At 41.2% G+C, this 16,312-nt stretch overlaps 1 protein-coding gene across 1 annotated transcript in view; it reads left to right on the top strand.

Moving 5' to 3' along the window:
* LOC111954555 (otoferlin) overlaps positions 1–16,312 on the top strand; it is a 137,002-nt gene that overhangs the window by 95,812 nt on the left and 24,878 nt on the right. The window contains exons 6-9 of the mRNA XM_023974372.3: positions 8,860–8,930; positions 9,082–9,214; positions 9,399–9,453; positions 14,889–15,020. Of these exons, the coding sequence (XP_023830140.2) occupies positions 8,860–8,930; positions 9,082–9,214; positions 9,399–9,453; positions 14,889–15,020 (391 nt within the window). The remainder of the gene's footprint in view (positions 1–8,859; positions 8,931–9,081; positions 9,215–9,398; positions 9,454–14,888; positions 15,021–16,312) is intronic.

The following is a 16,312-nucleotide window of genomic DNA, read 5'->3' as shown; positions in this document are numbered from 1 at the left end:
CCGGTATGGAATTACCTACTGTTTCATTATGGTGAAATGTCATCACGCATAATGTCAAATCATAAGTTCACGTTCAAGTTTGACTTGTCACATGCACAAGTACAGTGAAATACTTAACGTGCAAGCCCTACCCAACAGGACAGTATTCAATATCAACAACATAAAAAAGAAATAAAAAGAAAAATACAGGAGAAATAAGACATAAGAGAAGAATCTACAGTATACTGTCTAATCGGCCTTTTTGGATTATGATCCAAGGTTGAGAGATGATATTGTGAAAACGAGTCATCCTAAAGAGTTCACATATCATTAAGGATCATTATTTTTTTGATAAAGATCCTTTTCTGTGGGTTAGCTTTGATTGGTTTATCCAAGGCATGTTACCTAGCTCTGGAGAGGGAGTTGTGTTTGAAACAACAGGCAGAAAGCAGCCTGAAGCCTGATGCAATACCAGACTTAAAAATGCAACACACTATTTCGGGCATGAGCAGAAAAACATTTTTAAGGGGGATTCAGAGAAAACCTAGTGAAAGTTAACCACTACTACTATTCAGCCTCTCGTCCCTCCTTCCTCAGTCAACTGCTATATTTTGCAACCTGATCTCATAGTTTGACTTCAGCATTTGCCGTATTTGGATGAACGCCGATTCTTGACCCGTTACTTCCACGTGGTTACAGGGTTAAAACAGAAACAACTCAAAGGGTTAAGTTTAGGTATTCATTCCAAGTGGTTTTAAGGCCATGGTTCGGGGGAAGGCTCTGAACCTCGTGAGTTTGAGTCCCGTGCTGTGCCACTGTTTTTTTGTGAGCACTGAGGAAAACGTCCTCGGGACCTTTTGAAACATCCGAAGTCAACCGCTTTTTCTTGTGACCAGCCTGATATATTTACCTCCTCTACACGCATCTCTCTTCTTCCTTCCTTCCTTCCTTCCTTTCTCTTTCTGTCATCGCTTGTTCTGTATTTGGAAGGCTGTTTTTCTTTCTGTCCTGTTTTCATCCAGTATAGGCTACATAGACTCAAAGGATTGTTCTCTGATGTTAAATATTGATAAAGCCTTTTACACTAATGAAGAAATAAATACCACACCAGCCCAGAATGCAACCTTATAACAAATACACAGAGGAACGAATACCACACCAGCAGCCCAGAATACAAGCTTTTTGCAATTACACAGAGGGAACAAATATAAGCAGTAGCTAAGAGGCCATATGCAATAACACCTGCAGCCTTGTTTCATAAAAAACAATGCCTAACCAGACAGAACAGCTAAGCTCTTGAGATATTGACCGTCATATTTCAAAAGGCTACATTTTTATAGAAGTCGGAGGGCAATGCTTGCGTCATCATTGTAATTGAAATAGAGATTTAGAACACCATTTCTGTGGATATTAATGTTAATAATAGGAGAGAACTTCATGAGAAAGCAGTGGAATGGGAAATCTTTTTTTTTAGACCGGAACAGTCCGCTCTGGAACATTGAACCACCACTCTGGTTGTCTGGTTCACCTGATCGTTGTCTGACCATCTGATCACGAGACACTCCTGAGAGAATACTGTGTGTGTGTGTGTGTGTGTGTGTGTGTGTGTGTGTGTGTGTGTGTGTGTGTGTGTGTGGTGTCGTGTGTGTGTGTGTGTGTGTGTGTGTGTGTGTGTGTGTGGGGCGAGAGGTGATGAGTGAGAGAGAGAGAGAGAGAGGAACTATTCAGCAGGAGCCCCCAGAGCAGAACAGAGCTTTTGTGGTGAGTACATTATTAATTACCTGCAGCTCAATTCTTTTTTTCTCCTCTTTTATTTATTTATATTCAATTTTGCAAGTTTTTGATTTTATACCGACCATTTCCTCCTCTCTTCTTTCTCTTCTCCGAGCCTCTCTCTTTTTTCACTCCTCCCTCCTGCCCCCCCCCCCCCCCCCACTTCCTATCCATCTCTTGTAACTCTGACTCTCATTCGCTGATGTATTGATCAACTAAAATTAATGATTCATTTTCATTCTGATGCAGAGGGTTTGAACCCAAGACCATACGAGGTGATAGATACCAGGCTGTAGCTGCCAGGTACATCATAAAGACTTTTGGGGATTGTCCTGGTTTACTGATGTATTCTCTACTCATATATCTTTACACATAACTTGATTTGTAGTAACTTGATTTATTAATACTTGTATGTATTATATATGAACACACGTACTGTATGTGTGAAGTACATCAGAGTGTGTACTGTGCAGTATGTTACGCAAGTTGTGTGTCTCTCCTGCAGTGAGAAGCTGAATCCTATCAGGTACTGGTTTAATGCTGAAGTGGCATACCTATTACACACACACACACACGCATGTGGCGGCACACATGCACACACATAAGCATACGCACGCATGCACACACACACACTCACATCAAACATTAATCAAAGACAAACTGTACACATCTCTAATGGGACATACTGTAGAGCACTACAATACACTGTACATTCACTTGAGAAATATTTCGCTTATTTCTGAAACCACATTTCCATACAGTCAATATTGCTATTATTATGTTTTATTGATCCTCCAACCACAAGAGTCTGAACCTGATTGTAACAGTTGGGGAGACCGGGGTTGGTTGTCACACCTTTTTATTAATGGGTGTATTTCTCAYCGCCAGTATATCTTATAAGACTATATTTAATATTAGGAGATATACCAGTGTATTTGGTTGAAATGAGGACCCTTTTTGTCCTCATTACTTATTCCAACATGGAGTTATCAGCCATCAAGCACACTCTGTCCACTTGTAAGTGAAGCCTTTATTTGATATATTTGATATCCATCATAATAAAAAAAAGAGGTAAAAATAAATTCATTGAATGTAACATTTGCTTTGACATTGTAGTATTTGTAGTATTTGCATACCAATGCTTAATGAAACAAACAACAGTAATGGATGAAAATGTAATATTTTGATGAAAGGAAAAAAGTAAAGCTGTAAACTTTTGTGCGAACAACATTTTTGGTAAATTGAAAAAAAGGAATGCTTTCGTGTGTGTCTGTGTGTGTGRCTCTTGCGCATTACGTCAGGTGGCGTGCTGCCCCTCTGTATTTCTGTTGTAGTTGCGTACCATCTCAAACGCCTACAAATAAGTAAAAACTAAAATGTCAATAACCACTGAGCACGGACTAACGCCTAGCGTCTTTTGGACATCTTTGTTTTGTCGATTTTTGGTCTGGCCCTACCAAATCAGAACCAATCATCGAAAAAAAAAAAAGTTCTCATAAGTTTAGACAGTACAMTAAAGTAGAGAAAAAGTAGAGTATAGCTCAGTACAGTACAATAGAGCACAGTAGGGTAATGAAAAGTAAAATGTAGGTCAGTACAGTACAGTACAGTACATTAGAGCACAGTATAATGTACTTGGTACCCTACTGTACTCCACTGAATTAAACTAAACTGTACTGTACATTGCTCTACTCTACTGTACTCTACTGTACTGTGCTGTGCTGTACTGTGCTGTTCAAACTTGTGAAACATAGATGCCTTTTCAACATCCGGAAAATAAGTCTTCTAAACGTCTTTTCAACAGGGGGTTGGTTACATCAGCAGGGGGTTGGTTACATCAAGATTGATCAGTCGTTGATGTCGGTCTGATGAGTTACTCCACAACCTGATTCAAGCATACAGTTTGTGTGGTTTTGATTGGTTTGATGTGATTTGATTGGTTTGATTTGCAGTGTTTTGATTAAAGATACATTTTTACTTCTTTTTTCTTCCATTTCAGTTTAAATGAAAAGGGCAAAAATACTGGGTACTTAGTGACATTTTTCTGAATGCACATAGCTTGTATTATTGCTCATAAAGACTTCATAGTGTGACATTTTTTATTTTAGGGATAACGTGACTTTTGTTCATTGAGTTTGAATTCCATCACATCGAGAGACAAAAACAGGGCAGAAATTGCCCCTCCAGCAGCATATTTGCTCAAATTTACCCTTTCTGAAGTTCAGCCAGTTTTTAATTTCCATTTAGCATCTCTCTGCTCTGCCTACTCACTGACCTTTCATACATTCTCAAACAGCCCTGTCTCTACTCTCTTTTATTAAACTATAGTCACTGATTAAACAACAGCAAAAAGGCAAAGCCTCTCAATCAGTTCTCTTCTCTTTCTCTCGCTCAGACACGGCTTCTCTCAAAAGATAGTGATGTTTGTTAACCACTCTTTTTGTCCCGATCTGCATTCACAATGTGCTTGCCACAGTAAAGGAAAAGAGAAGACTGGAAAAGGAAGAAAAGAGAAGTAGGTGTTTCTTTTATAATGTTGGTAACTTTATTAGAGTGTCTCTTTGTTATAGAGGTGTTGAAATGTATTAGGCCCTTTTGTCTGTGGGTTTTCATCCCTGGTGACAGCTCACTCTGTGGTGGAGCTTGTCTGCTCCACCACAGAGTGAGTTCCATCGCCTCCATTTTGTTCCTGCTGACTGTAATAAGACGCTGTGATCCTCTATAGTCCTCTGACACAGACTCCAAACTTTCCTCATTAATCCTCCCAGTTCATTCAACAGTAGCGTTCTGCTCTGACAGAGTGAGAGGCCAAATACTTCTACAACCACCACAGTATGTGTGTTGGATTTTTTTTTTTTCAATTGTTTCGTTCTGAAGAGAACCATTCTTTTTTTTGGTCCGTTTGACTGTTTTGACCAGAAAAATTAAGTTATGAACTGGTTCGAACCTTTTTAAACCTCTGAAATGGGCTAGTAGTTTACATGCATTGGACAGACAAGTGTAGGCGTGAGATGAGAGAGCCAGAGAGGATGGAGGAGGAGGCTTGACTTGAAGCGCTGGCCATCTTTTTATGACATGCGTTACTTCAATTAGGACCACAGAATTACACCTACGGAGGAGCGGCTTCTATGAAGGAACTTTGAATGTCTTTGAACTTCTGAGAGTTGGCTTAGCATTGGACCAGAGCTAACAAGCTTGTGTGTGCGGAGTGGCACCAGAATTCAAWGAAAAATACGTCTTAACTTTTTGTAGTTAATAAATCCAATGTGAAACATGATAACTATAGTATCCTTAACTAGCATTGAAAAAGTTAATCCGTTCTTCTCTAGTTAAAAAAATAAATACATCTCTCCCTAATTTGTTAATCACACTTGTAACGTCAGTAGGCTAGTCGCTTATGTTTTGGGAGGGGTAGGTAGCCTACACACACTGGCAAAGATTTTCAGCTGGCAGGCAGACACTGGAAGCAGTTGCTGAGTGAAAGAGTGAGGGCTTTGCATAGGCGCTTTGTTGCATTTTTTTGTGGGACTGGGAAAAAATGCTCGTAACATAAAATAATGTTATTAACCGGTCCCCATCCTTTTAAAATAAAGGTTCTGTTCCGGAACTGTATAGATCACTTTTGTTCCTGGTTCTGATTCTGTTTCTAAAAATGTTTTGTACTTTTCCAGTTTTCAGTTCCGTTCCCTGAACCGGTTCTAACCCCTGGTGTGTGCTTGCATGCCTGTGTGTGTCTTCGTTTCAGAGTGTACTGTAMATGTGCTCCAATGGATCCCTTGCCATGCTTGTCTACACTCATATTATTTGGTCGTCAGTGCACCCCCTCCCTCTTCCCCAACACCACAGCAGCTTGTSAACTGCTGTACTTTCGCCTTAGATTCATACTCTCACCTGCCTCTCCCRCCTCTGCCTCCCTGCATGCACACCTGTATTCCTCTTTACCTACCTACTTGGATTCTAGTGCACCTGTGAGCTAGGCTCCTGTTTAAGGAAGGAACTCCAAACATGGAATAGAGTGAATGAGGCACAGCTGAAACTTATTCTGTTGAGAGACAGGGAGGTAGCTAGTGTTGTCATCCTGAGCTGGGTTTGGACCCTTGGTATCTTTTGTATGGTATGTATGAACCACTTGCTTTTGCTTATTGGTTAGTATGATCTGCGGAGCCCTTTCCTCCAGCCAAGGACCAAATGCGCCCTCTTTAGCCTAATGGGTGGAATGTTATTAATATTTTACATAATTTTGTAATTATTAAATATGTATATTAACGACAYAAATCCAGTGTTTCTATGTCAAACAGTTTTGTTATATTTCTGTTGTCTGTGATGTATATAAAGTGTAATTTTAGGATGCAAACTCTAAATTGAATACATTTCAATGCTATATCTGACATGCTACAAGTGWCTTCTTTTTTAAGCCCATAACCATGTGTGTGAGGTGTATAGATTTGTTTAAGACTACCAAGAATCACTCTGTGGGAGCCTGATTTAGCCCAATGTAGTAAAAGGTTAAATGTTTGTTAATCTGACTGAGGCTGTACAGATGTAGGATCTTAATTTGATCACTCTTTTGTTGCTGAGAATGTTCCTGCACAGCAGGAAATGCAAACTTMTAGTGTATTCAAGGTTTATACAGGCTTTCTAAAGTTTGTAATTTCCACTTTAAAATGTGAGATTTTCCCTAACAAAAAATGTATCAACCTCTACAAAAATGGTCCATTAATTATAATCCACATAATAATTCACGTGCTCAAATTAAGATCCTACATCTGTATTCAACACCTGATGGTGTTCAACACACTCTAGTGTTGTTTTGAGGTGTTATTGGTTTTGTGGAACAGTTTTACAAATGTTACAATCTAAAGTCCATTGCGTTGTGATTATGTCAATAATAATAGTATGGTAGGTGAACCAGCCTTGAGTGAACAATTGTTTTTGTAGTCTTACTGTATATTGCTTATTTCTAAAGGATTTTCCCTTTCCAATTCATCCTCCCAAACCGGTCATGTTGAATATGATATATTTTCTTGAAAGAACACTCTTATCTCCTTCCTTGTATGGTTCTTATCGAAAGAGGGTTTMATAGATATCAGTGAATTAATGAAAGGAAGATGGAAAGCAGACATTGAACTCTGATCAACTGCTCCACTTTCGAAGGCTTGAGAAGACAAACAGAAAACCTCCCTTTCATCTTCTATCTGAAATGTATCTATATCTGCAGCTAATTGGATGGTCACGCTCATAATTGTTCATTATTAAGGCCCCTCATTTGTCGGTCCAGGCCTTTGTTAGGGTGGTGATATGTGATCCTCTGTAATAACTGTGTGTCGTTATTGGACACCGCTGGGTTCTATAGTGATGGGGGTCGGGGGGTTGAAGAGACTGTCTTGTCCATGTGATGTTCATCRCTGCTAAATGTTTCTCTCCTGATGGTGCAATGAGTTATGTTGATTTAGGGCAGGGTAGGCAACCCTCATCCTGGAGTGCCACAGGCACTTCATGTTTTTGATTGATCTGACCTGGAAGACCAGGTACACTATATATACAAAAGTATGTGGGCACCTCTTCAAATTTGCGGATTCMGATATTTCAGCCACACCCATTGCTGGCCGGTGTATACAATCGAGCACACAGCCATCGCCTTACTAAGGAGCTCAGTGACTTTCAACGTGGAACCGTCATAGGATGCCACCTTTCCAACAAGTCAGTTCATCACATTTCTGCCCTGCTAAAGCTGCCCCGGTCAACTGTAAGTGCTATTGTGAAGTGGAAACGACTAGGAGTAACAACTGCACAGCRGAGACGTGGTAGGCCACACATGCTCACAGAACGTGGCCGCCAAGCGCTGAAGCATGTGACGRGTAAAAATCGCCTGTCCTCGGTTGCAAAACTCACTACCGAGTTCCAAACTGCCTCTGGAATCAACGTCACCACGTCAACACAAGTAATGTTCGTCGGGAGCTTCATGAAATGGGTTTCCATGGCCGAGCAGCCGCACACAAGCCTAAGATCACCATGCGTAATGCCAAGCGTATGCTGGAGTGGTGTAAAGCTCACCGCCATTGGACTCTTGAGCAGTGGAAATGCGTTCTCACACTTCACCATCTGGCAGTCCAGCGGACGAATCTGGGTTTGATGGATGCCAGGAGAACACTATCTGCCCCAATGCATAGTGCCAACTGTAAAGTCTGATGGAGGAGGAATAATGGTCTGGGGCTGTTTTTCATGGTTCATGCTAGGCACCTTAGTTCCAGTGAAGGGAAATCTTAACGCTACAGCATACAATAACATTCTAGACGATTCTGTTCTTCCAATTTTGTGGCAACAGTTTGGGGAAGGCCCTTTCCTGTTTCAACATGACAATACCCCGTGCACAAAGCGAGGTCCATACAGAAATGGTTTGTGGAGATCGGTGTGGAAGAACTTGACTGACCTGCACAGAGCCCTGACCTCAGCCCCAATCGAACACCTTTGGGATGAATTGGAACGCCGACTGCGCGATAGGCCTAATCGCCCAACATCAGTGCCCGACCTCACTAATGCTCTTGTGGCTTAATGGAAGCAAGTCACTGCAGCAAAGCCTACTCAGAAGAGTGGAGGCCGTTATAGCAGGAAAGGGGGGACCAACTCCATTTCAATGCCCATGACTTTGGAATGAGATGTTCGATGAACAGGTGTCCACATACTTTTGGTAATGTAGTTTATGTTGAATTTAGGCAATCACTGAACTGATCAATTAGCTTAGTTGGTCAAGTGTGGTGCCTAGTTGGAACAAAATCCTGCAGTAACTGTGGCACCCCAGGAACAGGGTTGCCTACCCCTGGTGTAGGTTTGAGTTAGTTACTGTAGTTTTTCATAATGTACTACTGAAGCACTCATACATTTCTTGTTCAATGAGGTCCTCCTCAGATAAATATAAAAGTCCCTACATGAGAGTTAACAAAGTCCTCTGAATGTCAGCATAATGAGAATAGTTCATGAATTTGGGGAAATTGACTTTGTCATTATCCCCAAAGAGGTAGGTCTTCCAGGATATTTGACCTGATTTCACTACTGATTTCAGTAGTTCCTTTGTTTATTTTACGTTCTCTCCTTCTCTTCCTCCCTCAGAGCGGGGAAGGGGGTATTCTCAGCCATGAAGCTCGGCAAGACCAAGAGCTCCAAGGATGACCACAAGAAAGGTAGGCTTTTACTAATCAGCTGCCCATTGAGATTTTGATAAATTGAATCAGGTGTGTTAGAGCAGAGATAGAGAGACCTGTAGCTCTCCAGGAAGAGGGTTGGCCTCCCCTGGCATATAGTAACATAGGTTATTGTGATGGCACCCCCAAGATGAGCCAGCCATCTTGGACATGGAGGATCTGAACAGGAAGGCCATGCGTCTGGGAGGGGTGGGGGGTCTGGACCCAGACTGCATCTCCCTGGCCTCCGTCACTGCCGTCACCACCAATGTCTCCAACAAGAGGTCTGTGTACTTATTTATGTACTTACTTATTGTACATCTGTTACTGCAACGATCCATTCACCCTTTATAACACTCTTATTCCTGTTTATAACCCATACTACAGTACTAGTTGAGTAAATTAGCAAACTGCAGGCTGTAGCAGTCATTAGGAAAAGCTCTGATTTGTGTGCCTTGACTCTCTCAGATCAAAGCCTGATATCAAGATGGAGCCTAGTTCTGGGAGGCCTGTGGATTACCAGGTGAGATGAGGGAAAGAATCCACCCCAATCCCCCCCCCCCAAAATATCTAAAAAGAACTAAAACATGTTTTATTGTCACATACACCAGATAGGTGCAGTGAAATGTGTTGTTTTACAGGATTAGCCATAGTAGTACGGCACCTCTCGAGCAAATTAAGTGCCTTGCTCAAGGGCACATTGACAGATTTTTCAGCTCATGTATTTGATCCAGCGACCTTTCGGTTACTGTCCCAACACTCTAACCGCTAGGCTACTTGCCACTCAAAAAATGTGTTGTTTTGCAGGTTTAACCATAGTAATAGGCTCGCCCAAAAAACGTTTTTAAAAACTGTTAAGTTCTAAAATTAGGAAATGTATTTAAATCATGGTATGTTCTGATTCATTTCTAGGCAATAACAAACATATTGTTAAATTAGTATGGTACAATGTCATTGTTTGTACAGGTGGCTGTCCCAAACCTGACTCCTAAACTTAATGTTTGGAAATAAAGCAATTCATGATTATTTTTTATCTAACACTATTATTTCAATAGAACACCCTTCTTTGTCTACACCCATTCAGCATTGTTCACACCCTCTTAAGCCTTAGCCCCACCCATCTCTTTAAGGCTTGATACAACCGCTCTGTACTAACTTGCCAGCTACTTCCAGAGATCTAAGAGAGAGAGAGAGAACAGCTCACTGAACATTACTCGCCCTATCGCGTTCAGAGCGCACACTGGACGCTCTGGCCAATAAGTAGAGTTGTTCAGAAAGTTCTGACCTCACAACTACAGTCAAGCACCCAAGCTAACTGGCTAACATTGGCTAGCTACTTCCAGACAGATAATGAGAGAACACCCCACTCTGACCATTTTACTCGCCCTAGCAGAGCTGGTTAGGCTTTTTTCATGTTATCCAGAGCGTTGGTGACTGTAACTGTGCTGCTGGCAACAATTTAATTATGCTTTGTTGCCAACGTTTACTGACACCGGACATATTCAACGGGTGTTGAGTGTTCAAAAATGCATCAGTTATTCTGCTGAAATGTGAAATGTGAGATAAAGTCTAGATGCTTTTTATAGTGGAGATCAAGTTTATAAATTGCTTGGCTGGGCTGATGAGATTGCGCAGTCTCAGTCTGGATTGCGCAGTCAAATGGAACAGAGTAAATAGGCATTTTAATGTTATAGATTTAGCCGGTGGTAACCTGTGGAATAGACACCGMCTGGAATGCGGTTTTAACCAATCTGCATTCATGATTAGACCCACCCATTGTATAATGTACTGTACTGTGCTCTACTGTACTCTACTGTGCGGTACTGTACTCGAGTTTACTCTACTTGAGTTTCTTACAATTGAAGAAAGGGCCCATGGACCAATGTCCTGGTATAAATCTTGGTCTTTGCTCCTGATCCCTATACTACTTACATGGTTTGAGTCACTTTGGTCAACTCTGAGTTCAACTCGGGATAACCGGTACCACGAAAGTGGCTCACCTTTTAGCCAGGTACATTTATATGGCAATGAATCATTCAGAACTAACCTGCAGGCTAACTCAGGGCTAACTGAGTGTCTGAGCAACTAGTTGAGGACCAATAAAATCATATTCCCTCCCTCTCACAAAGATTGCACCATCAATCGCCTTAATTTGGGGAAGATGACTGATGTCTTGGAAATTCTAAAGAGAGACTGTAGATTCTTCAAACAACAACCTTTATTGTAAGATTAGCAAAAAATGGAGCAATCAACAATCACTCATAGTTCAGAGTTAAATGCCCAACGAACAGAGTTGGCTCTCGGCTTTTATAGAAAGTCCAACCTCTTTGTCTATGTGGCAGTTAGCAGATGTGTGCAAACAGGGGGGAGGAACATGGTTTATGAAAGGCTTTTAGCTTGTCTGTGCAGATTAAGATAACTGACCATTGTTTGTTTCTTCCTGCAAGTTTCCACAAAGAGGAGTTCCAGCAGATAGTACAAACGGGATGTCACATACTGCAGTCGCACCCGGCTCTTATCTGTACGCCCAGACTTATGACTAAGTCACACAAGACAAGCCTGCATCAGCAAAAAAAAAACACTAGCATATAGCAATGGACAATTCTCTAAGTAAAAACAGTATAGTATATCTAATTTTGTCATTTTTCGTGACATTTCCTCCCTTTTGAGACTAAGTCTCAACCTAATGGAAAGTTACTTATAAGCATTTTCATCAAACAAGTATTAAAAACAAAGAGAGTCACACACTCCATATATATTACCTCCCAGTATTTTATTGGGTAAAAAAACGCCAATGTTTCTGTGCCTTCAAATTACTGGGTGGTTTTATATATGGAGTGTGCGACTTTCTTTGTTTTATAGCTTACAGTTTATTCCCTGCTAATCAGCACCTCTACACTAAATAATTTCCCCTTGTTGTGCGCCAGCTGATGCTTTTCATCAAACAAGCATTAACATGARTTGGAAAGTGGGATAAGGAAAGACTTCCTTACACTTAGTACATTACAATTGTAAATTACCTCTGTCATTGAGTTTCAAACCTTCACATAGTGCAGTTCATTCTCAGAAGAGGACAGGAACATATGAATCAAACATCAGTACACGCTTCATCACCACACACAAGGCAATCACTTCATTTATACCCTGACCCTGGGTATAGTCACCTATCAATTGTAGTCACCTATCATTTGGTCACCTATCATTTGGCGCATAGTCACCTATCATTTGGCGCACTCTGCAGGAGATGTGATGCTACTACTACAGCGAACTTAGCCTCCGGTTACAAATACATTTGCACATAAATCATTCCAATAATTATTTATTTTATGTACAATAATAGTGAAGACATCAAAACTATGAAAAAACACATACTAAATCTTGTAGTAACCAAAAAGATTTTATCAAATCAAAATATATTTTATATTTGAGATTCTTCAAAGTAGCCACCCTTTGCCTTGATGACAGCTTTGCACACTCTTGGTATTCTCTCAACCTCTTAATTTGTGGAATTTCTTTCCTTCTTAACGCGTTTGAGCCAATCAGTTGTGTTGTGACAAGGTAGGGGTGGCAAACAGAAGAGAGCCCTATTTGGTAAAAGACCAAGTCCTTATTATGGCAAGAACAGCTCAAATAAGCAAAGAGAAACGACAGTCCATCATTACTTTAAGACATGAAGGTCAGTCAATCTGGAAAATTTCAAGAACTTGAAAGTTTCAAGTGCAGTCGCAAAAACCATCAAGTGCTATGATGAAACTGTCTCTCACGAGGACGGCCACAGTAAAGGAAGACCCATAGTTACCTCTGCTGCAGAGGATAAGTTCATTAGAGTTACCAGCCTCAGAAATTGCAGCCCAAATAAATATCACAGAGTTCAAGTAACAGACACATCTCAACATCAACTGTTCAGAGGAGACTGAGTGAATCAGGCCTTCATGGTTTAATTGCTGCAAATAAACCACTACTAAAGGACACCAATAATAATAAGAGACTTGCTTGGGCCAAGAAACACGAGCAATGGACATTAGACCGGTGGAAATGTGTCCTTTGGTTGCAACCGCCATGCCTTTGTGAGACGCAGAGTAGGTGAGTGGATGATCTCTGCGTGTGTGATTCCCACCGTGAAGCATGGAGGAGGAGGTGTGATGGTGTGGAGGTGCTTTGCCTGTGACACTGTCAGGAATTTATTTTGAATTCAAGGCACATTTAACCAGCATGGCAACCACAGCATTCTGCAGTGATACGCCATCCCATCTGGTTTGCGCTTAGTCCCACTATCTTTTGTTTTTCAACAGAACAATGACCCAACACATCTCCAGACTGTGTAAGGGCAACTTAACCAAGAAGGATAGTGATGGAGTGCTGCATCAGATGACCTGGCCTCCACAATCACCCGACCTCAACCCAATTCAGATGGTTTGGGATGAGTTGGACCGTAGAGTGAAGGAAAAGCAGCCAACAAGTGATCAGCGTATGTGGGAACTCCTTCAAGACTGTTGGAAAAGCATTCCAGGTGAAGCTGGTTGAGAGAATGCCAAGAGTGCGCAAAGCTGTCATCAAGGCAAAGGGTTACTACATGATTCCATATGTGTTCTTTTGTAATGTGGATGTCTTCACTGTTATTCTACAATGTAGAAAATAGTCAAAATTAACAAAAACCCTTGAATGAGTAGGTGTGTCCAAACGTTTGACTGGTACTGTACATAGTTATAAACATACTTAAACATGCTCATGTCAATTGTACTGTATTATCCAGAAGGCCATATGTATTGATGCACTTTAACATTAGAAATATGATAACATGGTAAATCAAAACCCCTTCTATCACCGTCCCCATCATAGCTATACAACCCAAATTTAGAATGACAGTCCTTAGTGCTTCACTTTGAGTCTATCACGCAAATTCAAGACCCTCAACTTAGTGGTTTGTTAATGACAAATCGGTATCTCAATGCATTTCAATCTAAATTACAATAAGCTTCCTAGTGTGTAGACCTCCAAAATCAACATGATACCCCAAATAAACAGTTTAGGGCAACCCTAAATCAATTTACAGGCACAGTTGTCCACCCCCTTCCATCTTGGCAATCTTCTTCTGGCATTTCTTCCTGTTCTGCTTCAGATAGTGTTTCAGTTCGTCAGTTCGTTTCAAAGTGGATGGCCCTTGAGGATGTCTCCGCCACTGTCCTTTACAGTCCATTATGCCTTGTCCATTTCCCCACCAGTACACCAGCAGCATGAGAAACGTTTGGACAGGATCTCTCTCCATGCTCACTCCACGTGGACTTATATCGCACTCCTGAGAGAAAAGACATGAGAGAAAAGGCAGTTAAATAGCTTCGACTGGATGCTGTGTACAGGTTGTCGGCTTGGACTCAGGTCTCACAGTAGAATTGGTGAAGGGTAAGGTCATAGTGTACACATTTTTCGCCAGAAGAGAGAAGAGAAGGAAGGATGGAGGAATGAGGGGTAGTAGAGAGGAAAGAAAAAAAAGCTTCAGTAAGGATACAATTAGAGGATAGTGTGAAGGCTGGGTGGGATGAACAGAATCTAACAGCTCATTAACGTAGCCTAACTGCAAACTGCATAAACTCTGAGTCTCCCCTGCTAACAACAGCAAACTGACCTAGATACAGTAATGTACCCGTCTCTGTGACCAGAAACCACAACATCGCACACCGACTGAGATGTTCACAGCAGGGATAATTAACCCCGAGGGACAGAAGTCGCCTCTGTATTCTAAACCTCCAGTCTGAGTTGTCGTCTTGTTTGTTTCACGCCGTACCCTTTTATTATGGTACTTTCATTCACATTTGGGTGGAATGTTTTGGAATTAAATGATTCCCTCCATGCTTATTCCCTCCTMATTCCGATAATCCTCCAGCTGGATTTCCGGAACACCTGGGTTTTACAGAAAATGTTCTGTTACGTTGCAACCCTAATGCTAATATGTCCCATTAGATTAGCATCACAGTCGTTGAGGCCAGGCAGCTGGTTGGCCTTAACATGGACCCTGTGGTCTGTGTGGAGATTGGGGACGACAAGAAGTACACCTCCATGAAGGAGTCCACTAACTGCCCCTACTACAATGAGGTAAGTGCATCTCTCTCTCTCTTTCTCTCTGTCTCTCCCGCTCTCCCTTCCTCCCCTCCCCTCTCTCTTCTACATTGTGTGTAATTGAGTTGAAAAAGTGAGAAGAGCAGCCAGTCTCAGTTCAGAGGCTCCAGCACCAGCCTGGCTGTGTTCAGATCAAAGCCACTGCTCTGGGCTCAACAGGAATCCTTTCTGCCTTGAGCTATGCACATTGCACTCTTATTTCACGAGAGGGAGGCTGAGCAAAACGTCAAAGCATTATTCAGTTGGTGTCCTGATCCCGCTAGACATTAGTCTGTAATAATTCCCCTTGTATTCAATTCAATTTACCTGGACGTGACTCCGAATTGATTCAAAAGAAAGAATGTTAATTTGATCATTGTTGGTTGTATTCTGTTAGTTATTCACCTCAAGCATTAGTGATGGGGGGGGAAACAATACAGTTACAAATCGGGGTATTATTTTGGACGATATATTATGTCGTATTGTTTTGGCAATATCGCAATATTATTTTTGCGCTCGTTTTTTCCTTCATGGCCTGTTCTCCATCTTCTTTCTAAATAGGGAATGTATTTTCAGCACTTTTATTTCCGTGGCTGATCAAAACTCATTTTCTCATGGCTCTCTCTTGTCCCTCTGCACCAGGCATATGGTGAGCAATATTTCTGGATCATCGAATCGCATTTGAAATCCCTGTATCYAACCGCACTACATATAGAATCGTGAGAATCGTGAGAATGGCAATACGTATCATATCGGCACATAAGTATCCACATACTGTCCACAATGTCTATACACCACATATACAGTATATATATTTATACTCCGGACTCCAACGCTGCTCATACTAATATTTCTTAATTCCATTCTTATATTTTTTAGATTTGTGTGTATTGTTAGATAGTACTGCACTGTTGGAGCTTGGAAAACTAACATTTCACTACAKCCACAATTCAAAATTKAAAAWACACTCACATCTGAGCTATCTTTTTTGCAGGTGCATGGTAACAGTTGAATAAGATGACAAAAAAGAAGAAACGAAGGCCCTGAGGCCGATACGTAAAAGCTTATTAAAGAGCAGCGATACTAGCAAGAGCAGTGTGCGGGTTTCTTTTTTCTCTCTCACTACACCCGCAATAACACCTGCTAAATATGTGTACGCGACCAATACAATTTGATTTGCTTTTATAATATCGTATCGTGAGGTCCCTGGCAATTCCCAGCCCTGTCAAGCATGTAGAAACGTGTTGTGTGGCATGATCAATGAATCCTTCAGGGGTTGATTAATTCAA

Source organism: Salvelinus sp. IW2-2015, linkage group LG28, assembly GCF_002910315.2.
Source record: "Salvelinus sp. IW2-2015 linkage group LG28, ASM291031v2, whole genome shotgun sequence".
Lineage (NCBI taxonomy): Eukaryota > Metazoa > Chordata > Actinopteri > Salmoniformes > Salmonidae > Salvelinus > Salvelinus sp. IW2-2015.
Note: the sequence above shows the minus strand (reverse complement) of the source record. Positions and strands in the feature narration are given on the sequence as shown.